General features: G+C 46.0%; 1 protein-coding gene across 1 annotated transcript; it reads right to left on the bottom strand.

The window, feature by feature from the left end:
- Positions 1–1,716: 1,716 nt before the first annotated feature.
- lsm4 (LSM4 homolog, U6 small nuclear RNA and mRNA degradation associated) lies at positions 1,717–20,831 on the bottom strand. Its single transcript, XM_055658389.1, has 5 exons — positions 20,693–20,831; positions 15,770–15,811; positions 9,878–9,976; positions 4,193–4,388; positions 1,717–2,005 (listed from the first exon to the last, which is right to left on the bottom strand). The coding sequence occupies exons 1-5, from the start codon at positions 20,693–20,695 to the stop codon at positions 1,914–1,916; spliced, it is 432 nt and encodes a 143-aa protein (XP_055514364.1). The 5' UTR covers positions 20,696–20,831; the 3' UTR covers positions 1,717–1,913.
- Positions 20,832–26,967: the final 6,136 nt, after the last annotated feature.

Below are 26,967 nucleotides of genomic sequence, written 5' to 3'. Positions count from 1 at the left end.
GCTGCCGAATACAAGGTAAGAGCAGGCTTCAATAAATCAAACATTATTGCAGCACACAAGGCAGCTGTTGGGCGCCTACATTAATCACAGTGACTTGTGATTGAGTTATCTCGAGATAAGTGGGTGAGTGAGAGCGACAGCAGGGGAACGGGTGGATGTTCAGCGTTTCAGAAGGAGGTGGGGGGGGGGGGGATGTGAGGAAATAAGCTTGACTTGGCCCACAAACAAATTCTAAGCCCAACCTCCCACCTCGAACCCCAGCACTAGATATCGCATTCACCCCCCACCTGTGTCACCAACTCCTCAGGCACTTATTTTTGGGGCAAAGATCAAAAGGCTGGTTAATGGCATCTCAACCCGTGACGGAGCAGAGACTTTATATAGATGAAGAAGCCACAGTAGACTTGGCGAGTGTGCTGGGAGGCAGCTGCGCACACAAGCAATGGGCAGGTGTCACATCACTGTGACTGACAATAGACAAAATGCTAGAGTAACTTAGGCTTTTATTCACTGGAGTTTAGAAGGATGAGGGGGTATCTTATAGAAACACATAAAATTATGAAAGGACTGGACAAGCTAGATGCAGGGAAAATGTTCCCAATGTTGGGCGAGTCCAGAACCAGGGTCCACAGTCTTAGAATAAAGGGGAGGTCATTTAAGACTGAGGTGAGAAAAAACTTTTTTTCACCCAGAGAGTTGTGAATTTATGGAATTCCCTGCCACAGAGGGCAGTAGAGGCCAAGTCACTAGATGGATTTAAGAGCGAGTTAGATAGAGCTCTAGGGGCTAGTGGAATCAAGGGATATGGGGAAAAGGCAGGCAGGGGTTATTGATAGAGGACGATCAGCCATGATCACAATGAATGGCGGTGCTGGCTCGAAGAGCTGAATGGCCTCCTCCTGCACCTATTTTCTATGTTTCTATGTAACTCAGTGGGACAGGGAGAATCTCTGGAGAGAAGGAATGGATGACGTTTCGGGTCGAGACCCTTCTTTGGACTGAGAGTCACAGGAAAGGAAAACAAAAGATATAGACGTTGTCGCAGAGAGATATAGAACAATGAATGAATGATATGCAAAAAAAGTAAGGATGAGAAAAAAAAGAGGCCATTGTTAGCTGTTTGCTGGATGAGAACGAGAAGCTGGTGCGACTTGGTTGGGGGAGGGGGTGGGCGGAGAGAGAGGGAATGCAGGGGTTACTCGAGGTTGAGTGGCACACTGCATTCAGTTAAGGGAGGGGGGTGGGGGTGGGTCTTCAACTCGCGCTCCTGCTTTTAGTCTGAAGCAAAACACCAACCCAACGCTGACATATCTTGGAGCACTGGAGGATAAATACAACAACACACCCAGATGAATCATGGCCTGGCAGCTGCGCCCGTCTAAAATTCCCTGAATAAACAGAGGGTGTATGGTGACAGTGGGCCGAGGTGCAGCTTGATCCATGGGAGAGGCTGTAATAACACAGCAACAATTGACAGCCTTGCTGTAGGATTAGCACTCCCAACAGGCCACCCAGGCACCACAGCACGCCGAGCTCTCTCCACACGCAGCCACTGGAGGCGGGAGTGTCAGAACCTCAAAGCAACCGGGCGCACAACCCAGACACAGCGCACCAAGATCCATCTCTCCACCACAGGCAACTATTTTACACTCGCTCAAGTTCAAAAACAAGCTGGTATCACGTTCAAATTGCCAGTAAATAAATATGCTCTTTAGATTCCCTCAAACATCATTTATTTATAATTTACAAAACCTAGGTAACCGATCTCCAGTCGCGGATTTGTCACTCATTCAGGTAATCTGTACAGAAAGCAAACACCATCAAAATCCATTGGATGGTACGCACGCACACAAACAAAACATACAGCATGGACAGACGCGCGCACACGCACACACACACATTTGCTGTTCTTCTCACTGCTTCTTCATTCCGGGTGGTTTTCCTGGTTTCTTCTCTTGCCCTCGGCCAACTCCGCCCACTCCTCGTCCACGGCCACCGAACACTCCTGTTGACAGCGAACAGCACTGGGTTACACCCGGCCAAAACGCCACACCTAAACCTGCCACCTTTTTAGTTTAGTTGCGAGGCACAGTGCGGAAACAGGCCCCTTGGCCCACTGAGCCCGCACCAACCAGTGATCCCCGCGTACTAACACTACCCGGCACATGCTGGGGAAAATACACCAAGCCAATTAAGCTGCAAAGCTGTACGTCTTTGGAGTGTGGGAGGAAACCGAAGAACTCGGAGAAAACCCACGCGGGGTCACGGGAAGAATGTACAAACTCTGTACAGGCAGCAACCGCAGTCGGGATCGAACCCGGGGCTGGAAGGCAGCAACTCTACCACTGCGCCACATTTCCTTCTTCACAACATCCAGCACGAGGCCAAGTTCAGCTTTGGGGAGAGCAGATCATGCTACAAACTACTGCACGGTGAAATGCTGGCTGGGACCCACCAACTTCTGTCACCAAATGGGATGCATGGTTCTTCTGAACACTGGTCTGATGCACGTTTCACCCCCCCCCCCCCCCCCCCCCACCCTTGCCTCTCCTCACAATGAAGTATGGCTCCCACCAAGGTCAAGTTTATGGTCACAGAATTATAAGGATCAGAAGATCTCCAATCCAGGAAATTAGTACAGTTACCCAGGCTGACACTTCAGCTGGGGGGGAATAATGCCACATCAAAAGAAATATTAAACTGTAATGAAAAGCATTTAAAAAAATGTCAATGTTGGAAATCAGAAACAAAAACAGGATATGTGGGAAATACTTAGGTCAGACAGCTTTTATGGGGGAGAAACATAAAAAACATGTTTCCCTTTTCAGTGATTTGTTTCACAATTTCCTGTTTTTATATTAAACCGAGGCCTCAACTCTCAGTGGTATCAAACCTCCGTCATGGTGCAATTTCAGGGAATGAGCATTTACACGGGCTGTGTTGGGGCTAATCCTTTATCTTCATTGCTGAAAAGAGTCTGTACTGTGTACTGTCACTTTAGGGGGTGCTACAAGCACATTGCCTATACTATTTGCTATATTCCAGTATTGATGGCATGGGCTACAAGGGGGCCTTGATACACCCCGAGATTGTACATCCTGAAGCTTTTCAAAACCAGAGAGCTCTGAGAAAGTGATCTGGAGCACTGTAATCATTTCCCTTTAAGGTCTTGATGGAGTGGATATGAGAGGATGTTCTCACGAGTCTTAGAGTCTAGGACCAGAGAGGCCATAGCCTCAGAATAGAAAGAGGTGCCTTTAGAAAGGAGATGAGGAGGAATTTCTTTAGTCCGAGGGTGGTGAATCTGTGGAATTCATTGCCACAAACGGCCATGGAGGCCTTCAATGTGTATTTTTAAGACGGAGATTGACAGATTCTTGATTAGCACGGGTGTCAGGGGTTATGGGGCAAAGGCAGGAGAATGTGGTTGAGAGGGAAAGATAAATCAGCCATGATTGAATGGCGGAGTAGACTTGATGGGCAAAAGGGCCTAATTCTGCTCCTGGAACTCAAGAAAGAATGAATATCAGAGATAAGAGAGTATTTTGAGTGGTGAAGCCTAACTCATGGTGACAAAGCAGTAAGGGAGGCTTGCTTCCATTCACTCCTCGTCACTGAGCCCAGGGTGAGGATCCTATTCATGTTCCCTATTTCCAGTTACAAATGGAGCATGGTCTTTCACCTTAGATGACCCGAGCTGCAAGTGGTGAAGCGCATATAAGATTGTTAAAGGTTTGGACACACAAGAGGCAGGAAACATGTTCCCGATGTTGGGGGAATCCAGAAGCAGGGGCCACAGTTTAAGTATAAGAAGCAAGCCATTTAGAACGGAGACGAGGAAACACCTTTTCTCACAGAGAGTGGTGAGTGTGGAATTCTCTGCCTCAGAGGGCGGTGGAGGCAGGTTCTCTGGATGATTTCAAGAGAGAGCTAGATAGGGCTCTTAAAAATAGCGGAGTCAGGGGATATAGGGAGAAAGCAGGAATGGGGTACTGATTGGGGATGATCAGCAATGATCACATTGAATGGCGGTGCTGGCTCAAAAGGGCCAAATGGCCTACTCCTGCACCTATTGTCTATTGCGCTGTAAAACTGTTCTTAGTCTAATCACACATCCTTGAGCTCGGGCAGTAAGGAGGGAGCTGGGGAAGGGATGCTGCAAATGGAGTCGTGCATCAGGATGAAGCCCTACCTCGTCCAGCCCCACCACTGGCACCGCGACCTTTCTGCTGCTGCTGCTGCTTCTGCTGCTGGAGGCCACCGCGACCTCTGCCCTTCGACAGCACCTCCTCCTTCACCATGTCGATGATCTCATCGGGGATCCGGAGATACTTGATGGTACTGCCACGGATGTAGCATTCCGGCATCTTCCAGAACTTGTCTCCATCCTGTAGAAAGGAGGGCAAACAGAAATCAGAGGTGCGGGGAGGAGATTCAGGAATAGCAACCTCTTCTATCAGGGGGATGGAGGAACGTGGTCTATCGTTATAGGTTAGGATTTCACTCCAAACACCGAAACGTAATCAACTTCAGTTTAGTTAAGAGACACAGTGCAGAAACAGGCCCTTCGGCCCACCAAGTCCGCGCCAAACAGCGATCCCCACACTCTTACACTATCCTATACACACACACTAGGGACAATTTACAATTTTACAAGCCAATTAACCTACAAACCTATATGACCCGAGTGTGCGAGGAAACCAGAGATCCCGGAGAAAAACACTTGACACTTGAGAAAGCACAAACTCCGTGCAGACAAGCAGCCCTAGGCAGGATCGAACCCAGATCTTTGGCACCGCAAGGCAGCAACTCTACTGCTGCGCCACCATGCCATTAACAGGAAAAGGGGCCACACCACAATAACAGTTATTGCAGTGCGTTGTGTACTTGTGCTGTTGGAAATCGCACATAACACCCAAGTATTTTACAAGAGTGTTTTATGTCCAAATTCGGAACAATAAAATTCTTACTTGTGGCAGCACAACAAGTATGTAAACATTATACTCTGTACATTGTACATAGTGTAGCTATCAAATTTTTATTCACACATCCAGATATTATTTGCAGAAAAGCTGCCCTGTCCTTAAAAGTGACAAATCGCTGTGTTACCCAGTGAAGAGACTTCTCCGAGTATGGAATTTTTGATTCATTGTTTGATTGCAAGATAGTCCCTTGAGTCCATGCTGACTATCAATTGGCCATTCACACTTTTTCTATGCTATCCCACATTCACATCCACTCCCTGCACACTGGGGAGAAATGTTACAGAGGCCAATTTATCCTACAATCCAGCACGTCTTTGGGATTTGGGAGGGAAACCGGAACACCCGGCGGAAACCCACGTGGTCACGGAGAATGAGCAAACTCCACGTGGACATCAGCCGAGGGCACTCTGGCGCTGCAAGGCAGCAGCTCTGCCAGCTCTGTGGCCTGATGAAATGAAAAGGTGAAAAAAGGAGGAAATTGTGGTCTTATATAGCGTTAGACCTGCCCCCAGCAGTACTGTAGCCCAGTGTTGTACAGTGACAGAATGTGGGAAAGGAACTTTTTTTTAAATCCAAAGATACTATGGCTTGGGGTTTACTTGCTACCTTTCATAATCTCAGGGTGTTGCAAAAGGTTGCGAGTCCACGAAGAAGTCACGAACTGCGGTCCCTGTCTAATGCAGCATCCTGATGGCATGTCAGCAGAAAGATCATTGGTACCACAAGGAAATCTGTCTGACTGGACCCGAGGACTCTTCTGCCACCCAGTGCCGACACCAAGAGGTAACAACATCTCAACAAGACTCATTAAAATAACTCTTGCTCAATAAAGTAGCCAAGTACTAGGAGAAGAGTGCTCATGTGCCAACTCCATCCACTGGCAGTCGTTCCACACATCGCAATACAACATAGAATATTAATGTACCCTATTAAATAGGGCCATCGGCCCTATATTAGTGGCGTGGTCCTGAGATTTTGAATCGGGGGATGGATTACATAAAAACCATAAAAATATAGAAAATATGTGCAGGAGGCCATTCGGCCCTTTGAGCCAGCAATGCCATTCAATATGATCATGGCTAATCATCCAAAATCAGTACCCCGTTCCGGTTTCCCCCCCCATATCTCTTGATTCCCTTAGCCCCAAGTGCTAAATTACCAGAGAAAGGAGGTTTAGGTTAGTTTTAGTTTAGAGATACAGCATGGAAATAGACCCTTCGGCACCAACCAGCGACCATCTGTACACTAGTTCTTTCTGATGCACTTGGGGCGATTTACAGAAGCCAATTAACCTACAAACCTGAATGTCCTTGGAATGTGGGAGGAAACCGGAGCACCCGGTGAAAACCCAAGCGCAGGGAGAACGTACAAACTTCATAAAGACAGCATCCATAGTCAGGGTCAAACCTGTCGCTGTCAGGCAGCAACTCTTCCGCTACGCCACTGTGCCACCCGAGAGAAAACAGGTCCCGTCTGCGTTATGGCCAGTGTTCCACACAAAATGCGACTGTGCTTCCTGCACTGAGGAAGTTGCATGTGACCATTGAAGCAAGGTGGGGGGGGGGGGGGGGGGGGGGGGGGGGGGGGGGGGTTGTCACGCACCGTGCTGCTGATGGGTTTCTAGGTAACAATCCAATCTTAAACCCGATATTACCGATCTTGCATTATTTTGCGGGCAAGCAAGATATCTGCTATTTGCCAAGCGATTAGATTGTTTCGAACATCACCTCCTCCAAAGCTGAGATATTTTCCAGGCAATAAAATGATAAACATTGAAGGACGAAGGCAAAGAAATTGAAGAGGGGAAACTTTCATTTGCGGGGAACTGCAATCTGGAATACACTGTCCCTGAGCATGTTCAATAAGACTTTTCAAAATGGAATTGGAGAAATGCTTTAAACTGATAGATCTTGGGTGAGAGTGTACAGGGCTCTTTCTGTGCTACATATTTCTCCGAGTAAAGAAAGAGAAACAATCAGGAATGGAGCTAGAAGTGACCAGCAGGCACGAGTGGCCAACTGGGTCTCAAGAGTCGGCTCCTATACTACGATCGTGTAAAATGAAGCAAAGGTTTTGCACAGGAGGTAAATAAAGCTACACCCTAAAGCAGCGCGAGCAGAGTTCCAGGAACAGACCTCACGGAAAACACACCTATTACTGAAAGTCTCACTTTCATACCAGACTGTAACGGCAGTTTCCAGATTTGAAGACAGAAGGGCACAGAACTGGAGACAACGCAGGCCCCTCACCAGGCAGCCAAGAGGTGGAAGCCTTGGCACATTGACAGAGAATATATTTCCACTTGGTGAGGAATCCAAAATAAGGGATCATATATAGAGGATAGTCACTAATAAATCCATTGTGATGTGCAGGTGAAATATCCCCGCCTCAAGATTAGAACTCACTATTTAGGTAATTGGCAGAAATTAAAGTTAAAAACAAAGTAGTAGTATAGTTTTTAATTAAGACATAGTCAAAAGACTAATGAGAGATAATAAAAGGATGTTCCTTTGGAATGGAGAGGAGGAGGAATTTCTTTAGTCAGAGGGTAGTGATTCTGTGGAATTCATGGTGGAGGCCATCGCTGGTAATTTTTAAGGCACAGAATGACAGCAAGCATGTCTGGGGTTATGGGGAGAAGGCAGTGCCTGTGCTTGCTGGACTTTAGAAGAATGCGGGGGGACCTAATTGAAACATACAGAATAGTGAAGGTTATGGATAGAGTGGATTTAGAGAGGATGTTTCTACTAGTGGCAGCGTCTAGGACTGGAAGTCATAGCCGCAGAATTAAAGGACATTCTTTTTGGAAGATGAGGAATTTCTCTCGTCAGAGGGTGGTGAATCTGTGGAATTCTTTGCCACAGAATGCTGCGTAGGCCGTCGGTGGATATTTTTAAGGCAGAGATAGATTCTTGATTAGTACGGGTGTCAGCGGTCATGGGGAGAAGGCAGGAGAATGGGGTGAGGAGGGAGAGACAGAGCAGCCATGATTGAATGGCAGAGTAGATTTGATGGGCCGAATGGCCTAATTCTGCTCCTATCCCATGATCTTATGAAAATAAGAGCAGGATGCATTGAGAGCAAGATTGAAAGGAAAAGGAAAGTCATTACTTGTCAGTCTGAAGAAAGGTCCTGACCAAAATCAAACCAATGGTCACCTATCTATTTTTTTCCCCCAGAGATGCCGCCTTACCCACTGAGTTACTCCAGCACGGCAGCACCGCGATAGAGTTGCTGCCTTACAGCGAATGCAGCGCCGGAGACCCGGGTTCGATCCAAACTACGGCTGCCGCCTGTACGGAGTTTTACGTTCTCCCCGTGACCTGCGTGTGTTTTCTCTGAGATCTTCGGCTTCCTCCCACAGTTTAAGAATAAGGGTTAAGCCATTGAGAACAGAGATGAGGAAACACCTTTTCACACAGAGAGTTCTGAGTGTGGAATTCTCTGCCTCAGAGGGCGGTGGAGGCCGGTTCTCTGGATACTTTCAAGAGCGAGCTAGATAGAGCTCTTAAAGATAGCGGAGTCAGGGGATATGGGGAGAAGACAGGAACGGGGTACTGATTGTGGATGATCAGCCATGATCACATTGAATGGCGGTGCTGGCTCGAAGGGCCGAATAGCCTACTCCTGCACCTATTGTCCAAAGACGTACAGGTATGTATGTAGGTTAATTGGCATGGTAAATGTAAAAATTGTCCCTAGTGGGTATAGGATAGTGTTAATGTGTGGGGATCGCTGGTCAGCGCGGACCCGGTGGGCTGATGGGCTCATTTCCGCGCTGTACCTCTAAAACTAAAAATGTTTATGTCTGTCTTTGGTATAAACTAGCATCTGCAATTCATTTTTTATTACATTTTGCTCTCAATGTAGTCCATTTGTCTCATTCTAATGGATCAAGTGGCGGGACACAAGCATTGAATTGAATACTTCTCAACTGTATATTCTGAGAGAGTACCTGATCAAGATGCAAAAGGCTGAAAAGGCATTTATAAAATTCTAGATTTAATCACATTAAGTCGTGCACTCCAGTCATCAATGTGATACTTCATGCAAAAGCACCCTTATTTTTAAATAATCAGTCCAAGATGCTTTGGTGGAGTAGCCACCCAGTTCCCATCCACTGCACATTTCCTCTTTCCCCATTCACAATCAACAGAGCCTCCTTTATACCTTTAGCAGCCATCAAGGCAAGCAAGTGAAAGGGGAACTGATCAGTGCCTGGAGTGGTTCGCATTTCCCATTGCCTGGTGCGTCAGTGGCAGGATATCGCTTGCATTCATTCCCACACCAATCCAACAAGGAACTAGCAATGTCATGTGGTGTCATTTACACAGACAGATCACATTGTCAAGTCATTTGCCAGAAAAAAACAAGTGTGCTCACAACATCTCAGTGATCTACTACAGTCATTTGTGAGTCGTGGGCTTTGCCAAACTGCTTCTGAAAGATTATTTTCTTACACAATCTTGTTAGCAACAAACAGGAAGGGACCTTTCACCATATTTAAGCCTGTTCCATAATTTGATCATGTAATGGTTGGTGCTCATTTTAATTCCATACCCTTCAAGATATTTACCCCACAAAAATGCATCATTTCTCAATTGACGACCCCCCCCCCCCACCATTTCTTGATTTAGGTTTCTACTGCCCACTGTGTCACCATCCCCACCCCCCTTCTGTCAACTACCCCCTGAAACCTTGCTCTGTGCTGACGTCTTCATTTTAAGTGAACAGATTCAATAAACGGAAAGTAGACACAATATGCTGGAGTAACTCAGCGGGTGAGGCAGCATCTCTGAAGAGAAGGAATGGGCGACGTTTCGGGTCGAGACCCTTCTTCAGACTCTCTTTCAGATTAAATAAACAGATACACTGAATGATGTGCAACCTACCCTGGATGTGCAAATCACCTCCCGCAGGTTGATGTTCATCCAGTTGTCACAGCTGACCAGGTGACCATTGTATGTCTCTCCGTTCTTCAACTCCACAAGCTGTTAAACACAAACACACATTTTACTCAGTGGCACACAATTTCTCAAGCACCGTTAATTTACATCATATCCTGGTATCGCCCCTTTGGATGGACCTCAGCAGCCCATTCCAATTGATGTACGGTCTTTAATTTGACCTTCTTTGGTGAACCTCACCCTGGAGCCAGCTCCTGTCAAAGTCAGCCTCTTTTCCTGATACCAAGATGTTATAATGGCCATGTTGTGTGTGTGTGTAGGGATGACAGCACAGTGGCGCAGCAGTACAGTTGCTGCCTTACAACGTCAGAGACCCGGTTCCAATCCTGACAATGGGTGTTGTCTGTGCAGAGTTTGCACGCTCGCTCTATAACTGCACGGACTTCTCCAGTTTAACAGAAAAGCACCGGTTTCATCCCAATCACCAAAGACATGTAGGCTTGTAGGTTAATTGGCTTGTGGAAATTATCCCGTGTGTAGGATAGAACTAGTGTGTGGATGAACGTTGGTCGACTGGGACTCGGTGGGCCAAAGGGCCTGTGTCCACACTATCTCTAAAATAAAACTAGGGACAAATACAGAAGCCAATTTACTTACAAACTTACACGGCTTTGGAGCATGGGAGGAAACGAGAGCGCCCAGAGGAAACCCACGCAGCCACAGGGATAACGTACAGTCGTTCAAATGAGACCATAAAAGACTGGTCAAGAGTGGGATGGAGGGCTCCACACCAAAATCTTGCGCCATGAACAAAGCATTCAAACTAAAGCACCTTCAGCATCCAGTAATTCTCAGAGCATGGCAAGGCTCTAAAAGCACATCGTCAGCAGCAGCTGAGCGTGGGAAACTGGTATCAAAACAAAACTAGCTGCCACTTTTCACACAGTAAATATGATCTGAGAACATTTTCATTGGCTGCACAGACTATTGGGAAGCCCTGAGATTCTGAAAAGTGATACAGACTCAAGAATCCTTTCCTGGAGTTCCACATGTGTTTCTCATCACAAACAGGGTGGGGGGAAGAACCTGCACAGGACCCAGAACATAGGAATGGCTGAGAGTTGGGTGATAAGTAAAATCAGTGAGGGAATGAATTGCTGATGTTCTCAAATGTTCCAGAAGATTCCACAACCCCCCCCTCCCCTCTGCTTTTCCTTCATCTATCTCACGGGGCATAGGTTCAAGGTGAAGTGAGAAAGATTTTATAGGAATCCGAGGGGTAACTTTTTCACACAAAGGCTGGTGGGTGCATGGAAGGAGCTGCCGATGGAGGTAGTTGAGGCAGGTTTAAGAACCAATTAGACAGGATCACGGGTAGGACCGGTTTAGAGGGATGGTGCCAAACACAGGCAAGTGGGACTAGTATAGATGGGACATGTTGGTCGGTGTGGGCAAGTTGGGCCGAGGGGCCCGTTTCCACACTATGACTCCCTCCATTTCCTTTCTGATTATCAGCATGTGGTGTGAATGGATAAAAAGGCCACCTGGAATGGAAACTGCTTGCAGCAATTCTGAGCAGAAGGGGTGGGCATGGCGGCGTAGAGGAAAAGTGGCTGCCTTACAGCGCTTGCAGCGCTGGAGACTCAGGTTGGAACCCGGGTCTGTATGGAGCTTGTACCTTCTCCCCGTGACTGCATGCGTTTTCTCCGAGATCTTTGGTTTCCTCCCACATGCCAAAGGCGTCCAGATTTGCAGGTAAATTGTCCCTAGTGTGCGTAGGATAGTGTTTGTGCGCTGGGATCACTGGTCTGTGCGGACTCGGTGGGCACGTTTCCTCGCAGTATCTCTAAACTAAACTGAGCAATGCTAACTTATGAAACTATGTATTGACTCAACGTAGGCAGGCAGCCTGACTGCAACTGTTCCACAAACAAACATTAATAAACACAAACTCTCCAGACAGGCTCAGCAACATCAAACTCCACCACAGAACACCAAGGGTGGGGATTTTCGAGACATGCTGCAGTAAAGTGGAACACCCAGAGACAGTTGTCTGAGTGCATTGAAGGAGCCCGATTCACAAAGAAACAGGATTGGAGGCTGGAATTAAGCGCTTCAGTGTATGGGTTAAATTTCCTGCAAATTCCAACTTGTTTGAACAGCACAGACTGCCATCTAAACAAAGCAATTCAATACACAGCGCCCTCCATAATGTTTAGGACAAATACCCATCATTCATTTATTTGCCTCTGTACTCTGCAATTTGAGATTTGTAATATAAAAAAAATCACATGTGGTTAAAGTTCACATTGTCAGTATTTAATTAAGGCCATTTTTATACATTTTGGTTTCACCATGTGGAAATTACAGCAGTGTTTATACATTGTCCCATTTCAGGGCACCATAGTGTTTGGGTCACAGCAATGTCATGTAAATGAAAGTAGTCATGTTTAGTATTTTGTTGCATATTCTTTGAATGCAATGACTGCTTGAAGTCTGCGATTCATGGACATCACCAGTTGCTGGGTGTCTTCTCTGGTGATTCGCTGCCAGGCCTGTATTGCAGCCATCTCAATAGTCAATAGTCAGATTTATTCGTCACGTGCACAATAAAGTGCAGTGAAATGAACTTGCCAGCAGCAGTACAATAAAAAAAACACACAATACACAATAAAAATTAGCAATACACAATAGCATTCATCACTGTGGTGGAAGGCACAAAGTTTAGTCAGTCCTCCTCCATATTCCCTCGTGGTCGGGACCACAACCCTCCGCAGTCCCCGCTGCGGGAGGCCAGATGTGCAGACAAGGCAAGTCCTGAACCCCCCACACAAGACACACCGAGAAACATTAAAAACACACATTGGGACATACTAAAAAAAAATTTAAATGTGCAGAAAATGACTAACAGGCTGGCAGGGCAGCCGGCTCACAGCACCCCCACCGACCTTTAGCTTATGCTTGTTTTGGGGGCTAGTCCCCTTCAGCTTTCTCTTCACCATATACTGTAAAAGGCATGCTCAATTGGGTTCAGATCGGGCGATTGACTTGGCCACTCAAGAATTGATCATTTTTTAGCTTTGAAAAGCTCCTTTGTTGCTTTAGCAGTATGTTTGGGATCATTGTCTTGCTGTAGAATTAACCACTGGCCAATGAGTTTGGAGGCATTTGTTTGAACTTGAACAGATAAGATGCGTCTATGCACGTCAGAATTCATTATGCTACCACCATCAGCAGTTGTATCATCAATGAAGATAATGAGCCAGTACCTTCAGCAGCCATACATGCCCAGGCCATGTTTCACAGATAAGGTGGTATGCTTTGGATCTTGGGCAGTTCCTTCTCTCCTCCATACTTTGCTCTTGCCATCACTCTGATACAAGTTAATCTTCGTCTCATCTGTTCACTAGACCTTTTTCCAGAACTGTGGTTGTTCTTTTAAGTACTTCTTGGCAAACTGTAACCTGGCCATCCTATTTTTGCAGCTTACCAGTAGTTTGCATCTTGCAGTGTAGCCTCTGTATTTCTGTTCATGAAGTCTTCTGTGGACAGTGGCCAAATCCACACCTGACTCCTGAAGAGTGTTTCTGCTCTGTGGGGCAGGTGTTTGGAAGTTTTTCTTTATTATAGAGAGAATTCTTCTGTCGTCAGCTGTGGAGGTCTTCCTTGGCCTGCCAGTCCCTTTACGATTAATAAGCTCACCAGTGCTGTCTTTCTCCTTAATGATGTTCCAAACAGTTGAATAAACCTAAGGTTTGGCTTATGTCTCTAACAAATTTATTCTTGTTTCTTAGTCTCATAATGACTTATTTGACTTTCATTGGCATAACTTTGGTCCTCATGTTGATAAACAGCAATAATAGTTTCCAAAGGTGATGGAAAGACTAGGTGCTGAGAGCTCTTTGATACCTGCAGGAAGGAGGCAATTAAACAAGCCTGAGCAATTACAAACACCTGGGAAGCCATGTGTCCCAAACATTATGGTGCCCTGAAATGGGGGGACTATGTAAAAACACTGCTGTCATTTCTACATGGTGAAAACAAAATGTATAACAATCCCCTTTAATAAAATTTGACAATGTGCACTTTAACTACATGTGATTTATTTTAATTACAAATCTCAAATTGTGGCATACAGAGGCAAATAAATAAATGATGGGTCTTTGTCCCTAACATTATGGAAGGCACTGTACTTCCCAGTTCCACCACCATGCATTTGGTGGAGCCAGCTCCAGTCTACACACCACAAGTGACTCAGCTGGTAACCCTTACAAACACCAGATTATCAATCTGTTGGGATCTTCCAGAAATTAAAGTCTAATCTCATGGATAACAGGCCTCGTGGCCTCTTTAAAATTGTCCCCAGTGTGTAGGGAGGGGATGCAAAAACATAGAACCAGTGCAAATGAGTGGTTGATAGTAAGCGTTAATTTGGTGGGCCAAAGGACCCATGTCCATGCTGTCACTTTTAATTCAAATTTGAATATAGGTGCAAATACTTGGGGACAAACCCTGCATGCCATTAGAAAAGTGGTTTGTATTATTTTCTTTAAACAAGCGGCATTTCTACAACATTTGTACCAGACTGAAAAGCGGAAGGTGAATTCTTAGTTTATTCAGGAAAAAAATTATACCATTCGATGTTCAGAAGCTCAGACAAACAAGCAATTAATGGGTTACACAAAAAAGCTGGAGAAACTCAGCGGGTGCAGCAGCATCTATGGAGCGAAGGAGATAGGCAACGTTTCGGGCCGAAACCCTTCTTCAGACTGATCGGGGGCGGGGGTGGGTGGGGACAAGAAAGGGAAAAGGAGGAGTAGCCAGAAGGCTGGGGGATGGGAGGAGACAGCAGGGGGGCTAAGGAAGGGGAGGAGACAGCAAGGACTAACAAAATTGGGAGAATTCGATGTTCATGCCCCCGGGGTGCAGACTCCCCAAACGGAATACGAGGTGCTGTTCCTCCAATTTCCGGTGCTGCTCGCTGTGGCCATGGAGGAGACCCAGGACAGAGAGGTCGGAGGCGGAGTGGGAGGGGGAGTTGAAGTGCTGAGCCACCGGGAGGTCAGCTTGGTTATTGCGGACCGAGCGGAGGTGTTCGGCGAAACGATCGCCCAACCTCCGCTTGGTCTCACCGATATAGATCTGCTGACATCTAGAGCAGCGGACGCAATAGATGAGGTTGGAAGAGATGCAGGTAAACCTCTGTCGCACCTGGAACGATTGCTTGGGTCCTTGAACGGAGTCGAGGGGGGAGGTAAAGGGACAAGTGTTGCATCTCTTGCGGTTGCAAGGGAAAGTGCCCGGGGAGGGGGTGGACCGAGAGGGAAGGGAAGAATTGACAAGGGAGTTATGGAGGGAGCGGTCTTTGCGGAAGGCAGATATGGGGGGAGATGGGAAGATGTGGCGAGTTGTGGGGTCACGTTGGAGGTGGCGAAACTGACGGAGGATTACTTTTTGTATGTGACGGCTGGTGGGGTGAAAGGTGAGGACTAGGGGGACTCGGCCCTTGTTGCGAGTGCGGGGATGGGGAGAGAGAGCAGTGTTGCGGGGTATGGAAGAGACCCTGGTGCAAGCCTCATTTATGGTGGAGGAGGGGAACCCCCGTTCCCTGAATAGTGAGGACATTTCAGATGTCCTGGTGTGGAACGCCTCATCCGTGGAGCAGATGCGGCGTAGACGGAGGAATTGGGAGTAGGGGATGGAGTCCTTACAGGAAGCAGGGTGGGAAGAAGTGTAGTCCAGAAGTGTAGTCTCCTCTCTAACTGTCCCCCATCTGCCTCCTCTCAAGCAATCAATGGGACAAGGTACAAGTAGGTGAAGTGGAGTTATCGCTCTCCAAAATGATATGCACATGATGCAGCATTCAACCAGACTCACCATGGGATGATTCTGTGCTGTCTTCAGTAACGAGAGGGGAAGCTGAAACACAAAAATAATTAAATTAAACCTAAGAATCGGCTTTGCATGATATTGGAGTTTAAAATTAAGATACACCTCCCACTAAAAACTCCCCGTTCCCTCACAACGGCAGACTTGTGTTCGATCCTGGCCTCGCTTGTTGTCAATGCTGAGTTTGCATGTTCTGTGACCGCATGGGATTCCACACGCATCCCAAAAATGTGCAGGTTTGTAGTTTAATTTGCTCCTAGTGCATAGGAAGTAGATAAAGAGAGCCGAGATAGAACTAGTACGAATAGGTGACTAGTGGTCGGCCTGAACTCGACGGGTTGAAGGGCCGAATTCCATGCTGAATCTCTAAAACTAAAATCCAGCAGCATGTCACAATAATTAGAGTAACTAAATGCAAGGGAGGATTTATTTCGGTGTAGTTTGGTTCGCGGGAAGCAGCACAGCAGAGAAGGTGGCGAAGAGAGGTGTAATGTGAGCTCTTCCAGCCACTAATGACCATATATAACAGTATACATAAGAGCAGAAACCTCAGCATTGCACAGACTTCAATATGATTTCTCCCTTCATTACATCAACCGTCAGCTTTAATCGGACTTGCGCATTCGCACCCTAAACCTCCAATATCTCTTCAAATCTGGTGGAAAAGGTCTGATGTTGCACTCGAATTTATATAAACCTGGTTAAAAATTATCTGGAGTTAGTGTACTCATTTGTGACCACATCACAGGACATGGAGGACACAGATCTGTCAATAATCATTGTGCGGGTCAAATAAGTCAATTATGAATGAAGCAATTACAGACAGGTACACGGGTAGGACCATTTTAGAGGGATAGAGGTCAAACACAGGCAAGTGGGACTAGTATAGATGGGACATGTTGGTTGGTGTGGGCAAGTTGGGCCGAAGGGCCTGTTTACACACCGTATGACTCTCTCCATGTCCTTTCGAATTAGCAGCATGTGGTGTGAATGGATGGAGAGGTCATGTGGAATGGAAACGGCTAGTAGCAATTCTGAGCAAAAGGCAACATCCTTTTCTGCAGGGATGCTGCCTGACACGCTGAGTTACTCCAGCATTTTGTGTCTTGTTTTATAAACCAGCATCTGCATTTCCTTGTGTTTCAGTCAATTATGAGGACAGGCTTCACAGATCATTTGAGATTTTTTTAAATATAGAAAATTAAAGGTGATCTTATTAAAATTGTGAAATTATAACATTTTATGATGGAGTTCAACCAGAAATATTTTTCAAAGAGCAATCACTCCCACAGGCACATCGACTCAAATTGTCTCCTGCTCGGTCATTCTATGATTCATTCTGGTGGCGTGTGGGGGCACCTAGTGTTGCAGAAGCAAAATGTAAGGAAACAGGTTCTGAAATCGTCCATTCAGCACCTGGGAACCAGTGCACCATTGAAACATAGAAAATAGGTGCAGGAGGAGGTCCTTCGAGCCAACAACGCCATTCATTGCGATCATGGCTGATCGTCCCCAATTAATAACCCATACCTGCCTTCTCCCCATATCCCTTGATTCCATTAGACCCCATCTAACTCTCTCTTAAATCCATCCAGTGATTTGGCCTCCACTGCCCTCTGTGGCAGGGAATTCCACAAATTCACAACCCTCTGGGTGAAAAAGTTTTTTCTCACCTCAGTCTTAAATGGCCTCCCCTTTATTCTAAGACTTTGGCCCCTGGTTCTGGACTCGCCCAACATTGGGAACATTTTTCCTGCATCTAACTTGTCCAGTCCTTTGACTGGGCAAGCTTGAATGAGATCATGATAGAACAATCAATCAGAACTCAATTGTCTTCACTCATTAACCATATCCCTCACTTTAATTGGTCTCAGAGACAACAATAAGTGAAGAAATTCTACAACTAAATCCCAAATGGCCAATTCCTTGCTTTGAGTATCAATCTTTTTAATCCTCAAGAATCACTTCTTTCCTCTGGATCACTCTGCTTAATTTCAAGAATTACAAACCTGGCCCGTTTAATCTTTCATCATGAGACAACTAGATCAGCCCAAGCATAATGTAGTGAATCCTATTTACCCCTAGACAAATATATCCGGAACAGGTTATTTTAGAACCAACGCGCATCAGGAAGCACTCCTTCACACAATGGTCAGTGGAAATTTGGGGCTCTCTGCCCCAAAGAGTTGCTGAAGCTCAGTGGGGTGGGATCAATGTAAAATACTGAGACGAGTAAAAGATTTGTGTTGGACAGGTAAAAGAACTACAGAGGTAAAGCTAGTACATGATAACTGAATGGTTGAATGTGCTCAATTTGATTTGAGTTTATGTCATAAGCTTTGATCCTATACATTGTCCTCTTTACAAGTTTTCTCAATTTTTAATTAGTAGTTTAGTTTAGAGCGTGTCAAAACAGGCACTCTTCGGCCCACCAAATCCACGACAACCAACAATCACCGCGCACACTAGTTCTATCCAGGGGCCACAGTTTAAGAATAAGGGGCAAGCCATTTAGAACGGAGATGAGGAAACACTCGAGTGGTGAGTGTGGAATTCTCTGCCTCAGAGGGCAGTGGAGGCAGGTTCTCTGGATACTTTCAAGAGGGAGCTAGATAGAAACATAGAATTTAGGTGCAGGAGTAGGCCATTTGGCCCTTCGAGCCTGCACCGCCATTCAATATGATCATGGCTGATCATCCAACTCAGTATCCCGTACCTGCCTTCTCTCCATACCCTCTGATCCCCTTAGCCACAAGGGCCACATCTAACATAAATATAGCCAGTGGCCTCGACTACCCTCTGTGGCAGAGAGTTCCAGAGATTCACCACTCTCTGTGTGAAAAAAGTTTTTCTCATCTCGGTTTTAAAGGATTTCCCCCTTATCCTGAAGCTGTGACCCCTTGTCCTGGATAGGGCTCTTAAAAATAGCGGAGTCAGGGGATATGGGGAGAAGGCAGGAACGGGGTACTGATTGGGGATGATCAGCCATGATCACATTGAATGGCGGTGCTGGCTTGAAGGGCCAAATGGCCTACTCCTGCACCTATTGTCTATCCTACACACTAGGGACAACTTGCAGAAGCCTATTAGCCTACAAGCCACCATGTCTTTATAGCTGCAGGAGTTGCACTAATAAAGTCTGTGCATAATTATCTTTATTTGAATTAAGGCAGTTTAGACAACTTCATGTTTTTTTCCAAAATATTACTTCTCAACCTAATCTGCAGAGTTGAGATTCTTGAGATTTTATATCCGAGTAAATTGTTGCAAATTGCTCCAAACTAATGTAATACAATGACGCAGCAATTTAGAAATAATCTGCAAGCATCATTCATGGAACATTTAGGAGCGCCAGCTTTGGAAACACTGTCATTTCAGACAAAATGTACACATTCCAAACAAATGGAAAATATTTTGCCTGCAAGCCAGAACTTATTGAAACTTCTAATCACTCTCTAAAACATGCCAATCTCATCCTTACAGCTGTATCCTGCTCATTTTCACAATACAAGTTCCTCTGTCGTGAAACAGTGCCACCATTGGCAGAGGATGCCTTTACAGTCTGGGGATGCATTCCCAGGAACAAGTTCTGGTAGAATTGGTACTAAAATTGTTTAATAAAGCATAACCAAAAATGTGTTGTTGATGGTACTGAGATAAATGATCAGCCATAATAATATTGAAGGGCAGAACAGGCTCAAAGGACATTTGCTCTTATTTTCTACATTCCTTCCTGGGATGAGAGGATTGTCCTGGCAACAGAGGCTCAACCAGGTGATGAGAGGGAGTGTGAAAGGGTTACATGCAGTGTTTGTATGCACCCCTTTCCCCATCCCCTTTGCCCCCATTTTATCAGTGCAGCTCAACATAGAAAAAAAATTATTAGGTGCAGGGGTAGGCCATTTGACCCTTCGAGCCAGCTCTGCCATTCAATATGATCATGGCTGATCATCTAAAATCAGTACCCCCATTCCTGCTTCCCCTCCCCCCATATCCCTCAATTCCTTTCGCCCTAAGAGCTAAATCTAACTCTCTCTTGAAAACATCCAGTGAATTGGCCTCAACTGCCTTCTGCGGCTGAGAATTCCACAGATTCACAAATCTCTGGGTGAAGAAGTTTTTCCCCATCTCAGTCCTAAAAGGCCTATGCCTTATTCTTAAACTGCAACCCCTGGTTCTGGAACCCCCCCAACATCGGGTACATTTTCTTGCATCTAGCATGTCCAATCCTTTAAGAATTGTATATGTTTCTATAAGATTCCCTCTCATCCTTCCAAATTCCAGTGAATACAAGCCCAGGCGACCCATTATTTCATCATATGTCAGTCCCAGCATCACGATAATTAACCTGGTGAACCTACATTGCACTCCCTCAAAAGCAATAATGTCCTTCCTCAAATCAGGGAACCAAAATTGCACAAACTACTTGTTCTGCCATTTCTTTGTTTTCCCATTATAAATCCACCCATCTTCTGTCCTCCTTTTGTGCCCCTCTGTCCCCTAGCATTGGTTCCCACACCCCCGCCCTGATTAGACCATATTTAATTAACTGTATTGTTGGGTTGTACTAAGCACAATGTGTTACGCCTGTACTCATGGATCAGAAACACCCAACAAGTCTGAAGATGGGACAGTCAGCATCTCTGATGAGAAGAAATCTCCAGAGATGCAGCCTGTCCCGCTGAGTTACTCCAGCATTTTGTGTTTGTCCCCACAAGTACCAGCGGCCTTTCCTTCACAACCAGACGGCGTCATCCTCCTCTCGTCTAGTCTCGTCTCCTCCTTCAACCCATCGCCTGCCCCACCCGCATCCACTCACTCCTTCCTTCCTTTCTCTCTGTCTCTCCTCTTTCTCCCTCCCCTCCCCCATCCATCCATCCTTCTACTTTCGCTCCCGCCGACTTCTCTCACCATTTTTCCGCCGCTTTTCTTCTTTCTCCGTGAAACCCCCGGACCGGCTACAACCAAACTTGCTGAATCAGTCCGCCCCCTGAGTGACGGCCGGCCTCGCCAATCATAGAAGGCGCTCGCAGCACCGCCCGTTCTCCGATTGGCTGAGGCCAGGGAGCCAATCAGCGAAGGCAGCATGTTTGGTCGGCCGGCGGGGAGGAGCCGTAGATTGTATTGGCGGACGTCGCAGTGGCGGGAAAGAGCAGCTGTCGCGAAGTGCGGCCTAGTTCAGTGCCCTTCAGCCCTTCAGCCCTTCAGCCCTTCAGCCCTTCAGCCCTTCAACCCTTCAGCCCACCAGCCATCCCCGTACACACGAGGGACAATTTACAATTTTCACCGAAGCCAATTAAACATCAAACCTAGTTTTAACCCTTGTATAGGTGCCAACATCATATTGGCACATTTTTATCACAAGAAAATTACTGAATGTTAGTAACAAAAGAATTGAGAAATTCAGGTGAAAACGTAACAACTGGTGAATCTTGGGGCTTGAAAATCCATATTTAAGAGTTGAAGATGGCAATATTGAGAGTAATGACAATGGTGATTATGTCACATGAGGTGTATCATGCCATGAACAAGCTGTCCAACAACAAAAGTCTAAAGTCATCAACCTGAACGACTACCGCCCGGTTGCCCTAACTCCAATCCCAATGAAGTGCTTCGAAAGGCTGGTCTCTCCCACATCAAATCCAGCATCCCTGCCTCACTGGACTCTCATCAATTTGCATACAGGGCAAATAGATCAACAGAGGATGCCATCTCTCTGGCTCTTCACACTGTCCTGCCTCACCTGGACAGACAGGGCATGTACGTGAGGATGCTCTTCATTGACTATAGCTCTGCATTCAATACGGTCATCCCCACCAAGCTCACCACCAAACTCCACCAGCTAGGCCTCAGCTCGCCGATATGCGATTGGATCCTGAACTTTCTGACGGAGCGACCGCAGGCAGTGAGACTGGGCCCGCACCTGTCCTCCACTATCACCCTGAGCACCGGTCTGTAATAAGGTAAAATATCTAGGGCATTTTATTACAGAACAAATGACAGATGATGATATTTATAGGCAACGACGCATGCTGTATGTACAGGTGAATATTCTCTGGCGTAAGTTTGATGTGTGTGCAGATGTGGTGAAGATGTCGCTATTTAGAGCATACTGCACACCACTCTATACTGCGCACCGGTGGTCAAACTATGGAAAGACAAGTTTGCAGAGACAAAAAATGTCATATAAGGATGCCATGAGAACACTGCTAAGGAAACCTAGTGTGCTAATAACATGTTTGTGGCTGCAGGAGTCAGTACTTTAGAAGCTATCCTAAGAAATCATGTATAAATTCATTTGCAGGATAAATGACTCTAAAAATGTAATTATTGTGGCGTTGTCAAACATAAGATTTAGCGCTACACGCTATGAATCCCAGTTGTGGAGACACTGGTATCGTTGTCTCCTTGTAGGACGATCATTCTTTTATTCTGGATTTTAATTCATGTATTGTGGGTTTTTTTAAATACATAATTTATGATGCTTTTATAAGTGATATATTTCAGACCTTGAGTCCGAAATAAATGTTATTATTATTATAATGGATACACGGATGGTGCAGAAATTATCTTCTAAAATTCTGTGAATTTTATTATCAGGCAGGTTGGTGGGACAGAAACATGATTCCACTATTTATGAAAGAAGGGATCAAGAAAATGGGACCTGGAGACACGAGATGCAGTAAATACTGCATTCTTAAGCCAGAAATACAGTGACGGAAAGACTCAGCAAGTCAGGCAGCATCAGTAGAAGGAAATGAACAGACAACCTTTCAGACTGGGAGGCTTCCTCAGACTTAGGAGCTGTCAGCTTGACTGGTTGCATGAAAAATGTTGGAATCTAAAACAAAGGATTTTTTTCCAAGACGCATGGAAAATAATTGTGTTGTTGAGCAAAGCCAGCATGAATTTATCAAAGGGAAATCATGTTGGACTAATCGATTGGAGTTCTATGAGGACATACCAATGGAGCAAATGAGAGGGATCAGTAGGTATGTTGTATTCAAATTTTCAGAAGGCTGTTGATGAGAAGGTCTGTGAACAAAGTTAAAGCTTTCTAATTTGGGATAATACCATGGATGGACTGAGAGTTGGTTAATGTAGATCAGTGTCACTCATGTTATGAGTTAAGTTATGCTTTTGTATTTACGCCCACTTACTTTTACAGTAAAGATGGAAATCAAAGGGTAGGAATAAACCGGGTCCTTCTGGAGTTGGAAGAACGTAGAACCTTTAGAAAGGAGATGAGGAGGCATTTATTTAGTCACAGCAGGGCCGGCCTTAAGCCAATTGGACCAATTGCTTCCAATTGGGCCCCGTGCTTAAGGGGGCCAGCGCTAGGCTGGTGGGCAACACACTCTATCCCCTCAGCAGCGACCTCAGTAGTGAAATTCCTCACCGACAACAACAGAGCCCCACGGTTAACTCTCAATACTGTCACCACTTTCCGGGATACTATTCCCATATCCCTTTCTGCACCCACACTTACCGGTATTTTACACCCGGGGCATGGGGGACCGTTACTAAAACTTTACTGTAGACAGTTACGGTGAGCCCACCAGTGGATGTGTACACACGCCTGATGTTACCAGGACAGTCACTGACCAAGCAGTTGACTCTTATCTGGAAATAGTCAGTCAAGGTGCATCTGAAGCAAACAGCGCTGTCCGCTTCCAAAAGCTGCAATTGCCAAATGGAATAGCATTTGATGTATGCCACACACTCGCATGCATAAATGTGTGGACACAATTGTTCCTTCATTGTCACGTCTACCAAGGTACAGTGAAATTATTTTGCATAGAGATCAGTGCGATTATTGCCATACCCAAGTACACTGCCCGGTTAGCACATAATGCACAGAAACAGGCACTGAGTCTATATGCAATAGTCGCCAGGTGTTGGTGTAATTTCACGGTCCCAACTGCAGGTGGCTAAGAAGGCCTGTTGTAGCCGTCGTATCAACAGAAACATCACGACCCTTCTCCCCCCATTCGCACACAAAACATGTGTGTGTGTGCATCATACAGGACCCAGTGGTAAGCAATGGCTGAGATTGGTACGTGTAGTAACTAACAAGTGTGGCGGGAAAAAAGTGGTCAATGTCAGCTTCACAAGGCAGCCTTGAAGGCTGAAGCTTGAGATGCTGCCGGGAGCAGTCGTGCGGCGAAAACGTGGTGGCAGTGACAGCATTCCCCGCTCCCTCCCATCATCAACCACGGGGCCTTCGATTCTCGTCCTTCATTCCCACCCATTGGGAGGGAGCTGCACAGGGACGACATTCTCCCTGACCACAGACTGAAACATTGATTGCAAGGAGCAGGTTGCAACCGCAGAGCCCATACAGAATAATAAACCTTCATTAATAACACGTGGAATAATGCAGTTTAATGGTAATTAGCAGTTACGGTAAAGGTTGGAAGCCAGTGGAGGTACTGACAGTCAGACAAGAGCAGGAGAGATTAAGACAGTGTATAATCCATAGCACCTTAGTGTACAATTTCATAATTATATATTTAATAACAGGGCTGACAGACCTTGGCTGGGAACATGGGGCTCACCAAAATTGTTCCCAATTGGGCCCCGCATCTCCTAAGGCCGGCCCTGAGTCACAGGGTGGTAAATCCATGGAATTCATGGCCACAGACAGCTGTAGAGGCCGAGACAATGGATATTTTTAAGATGGAGATTGACAGCTCTTTGATTAGTAAGGGTGTCACGGGTTATGGGGAGATACAAAAGGATACAGAGGATACAAAGGACGTTTCAGATTCAGATTCAGATTATTTAATGACCACACAGTCAAGCTGGTGGAATTCATATTCAGTACAGGATGTTACACAATAGGCTGATTCCCGTCAAACATAACATAAAACACAAACAACATACAGTATACAGTACATGCACGAGGTGGCTTTGTGATATTATCATAGAGTGTTCAGAGTTCGAATTGCATATGGATAGAAACTGTTTTTAAATCGTGATGTTTTGGCAGGCAGTGAGCTGTAGCGCCTCCCTGAGGGCAGCAGGTGGAAGATGTGGTGAAGGTACACAAAAATGCTGGAGAAACTCAGCGGGTGCAGCAGCATCTATGGAACGAAGGAAATAGGCAACGTTTCGGCCCGAAACCCTTCTTCAGACTCTAGAGTGATGTGGTGAGCTGGGTGGGAGGGATCATAAATCACTTTATTATCACATACACCAATTGGTGTAGTGAAATTTGACTTGCCATTGCAGCACACGAACAAAGATAAGACACAACATTAAAGAATCTAACAACAAACATAAACACATCCCCCCACAATGGTTCCCACTGTGGGGGAAGGCAGCAAAGTCCAGTCCCATCCCTTGTTCACCCATAGTCGGTCCTATTGTGGCCTCCGCAGTCGCCGCTACGGCAGTCCGATGCTTCAGGCCCTCTTGCCGGGAAGATGGAACTCCGGCGTCGGGTGAACAATTCTCAGCGGCTTGGAATTTCTGGAATCTCTGGAGCGGCCGCCTCCTCCCCGGAGACCGCGGCTCCCGAAGTCCTCAGGCGGCGCTGGTTGGAGCTCCGACTCTGGCGATCTCGGATCCCAGGCTCCGCGGTGTTTTAAATCCAGCACCGCCCGCGGCTGGACGCCCGCAGCCACAGCTCCTCGGATGTTGTAGTCGGCGGCCACAGCACTCCGGAGCTTACCGCACGGCGACCCGGGTAGGGCATTGCCCGCTCCGTGTTGGTGTCCCAGCGCTGCGCCGCCGCCGAAGCTGTAGTCCCGGCCGGTCCTGACAGAAGACGCCGCTCCAGTCTGACGGTAGGCTGCGAGGAGGGGGGAAGAAGCAGCTCGGAGGGAAGCCGTCTCTCCGACCAGATAGGGACTAGGAAACAAAGTTTCCCCCTTCCCCTCCCCCCACACAAAAGACTAGAAGACCTCCAAAACAAACACTTTAAACTCACTCAAATTGTTTAAAAAAGGGTGAACGGACTAACAGCTGCTGGCAGAGCAGCCATACATAGGCGCCCCTACTACTCTAGAGAAGGCAGGAGAATAGGGTTGAGAGGGAAAGATAGTTCAGCCATGATTTAATGACTTGATGGGCCAAATGGCCTAATTCTGCTCCAAGAATGAACCATTCAAAATTCTGCACTATGAACTTAGAACAGTACAGCAGAGGAATAGATCCTTCAGCCCACAATGTCCATGCCAAACAATGCATGTAGAACCTATCTCCCTTGCCTGGACATGATCCATATCCTCTATTCCCTGCATATGTGCTACCTAAAAACTAGCCACTGTCATAGCCGTCTCCGTCACAACCCCTGGCTGTGCATTTCAGACACCCAGCACTCTCTGTGTAAAAAAAAACTCACCCCGCCTATTTCCTTTAAACTTTGCCCCTCTCACCTTAAAAGCTATACCTTCCTGGTCTTTGATATTTCCACGCTGGGAAAAGGTTCTGAAAGTCTACCAAGCTGTAGACTTCTTAGTCAAGGAAACCTCCACCCTGTCAAGCACAGCAAATTTTGTATGATTCAATGAGGTCACCACTCATTCTTCTGAACCTTTGAGAACAAAGTTAACATCTCAAATGACAATGACCCACCGTTACTCGTAACTATTCCAGTGAATCTTTACCACACTCTCTTTATAACATGTATATCATTTTTCAGGTAAGCACACCAACATTTTGTGTAATACTCCAGGTGTGTCTCACCAAGACCCTATATAACTAACACATCTTTACTCTTGTACATAAATCTCTTTGCAGTAATACCTTCAACAAACCATGCCTTTCTAATTGCCTGCCACAGTTACATGATAATTTGCAAAGATTTATGTTCAAGGAAATCCAGATCTCTTTAAACATCATTATTTTCCTATTTAAAAAGTACTTAGAATTTCTGGGGGAGGGGGGGTAGTTAAGAATGTTTGACCCCATTTAGGTCTGCTATATTTTTTTCCTCAGTCATTAACCTTATCCATTTCCCCTTGAAACCTCTTTGCATCCTTATCACTCATAGCATTCTCACTTAGTTTTGTAGGATGGATGGGATTTTTACATGAGAAAGTAAGAAGTCTAGGCCTATACTCTGTTATGTTTCAAAGGGTAAGAAGCAAAATCACTGCAATGGAAATGGTGGCTCCAATGGTGCGAGGGTATCTCGATTTATTTTGTAAAAGTTATATTATTTCATTAATAAGTTTTCC

The sequence above is a fragment of the Leucoraja erinacea genome, chromosome 29 (assembly GCF_028641065.1).
Source record: "Leucoraja erinacea ecotype New England chromosome 29, Leri_hhj_1, whole genome shotgun sequence".
Classification (NCBI taxonomy): domain Eukaryota; kingdom Metazoa; phylum Chordata; class Chondrichthyes; order Rajiformes; family Rajidae; genus Leucoraja; species Leucoraja erinaceus.
The sequence above is the reverse complement of the archived record's forward strand: the minus strand, read 5'-3'. Positions and strand labels throughout refer to the sequence as shown.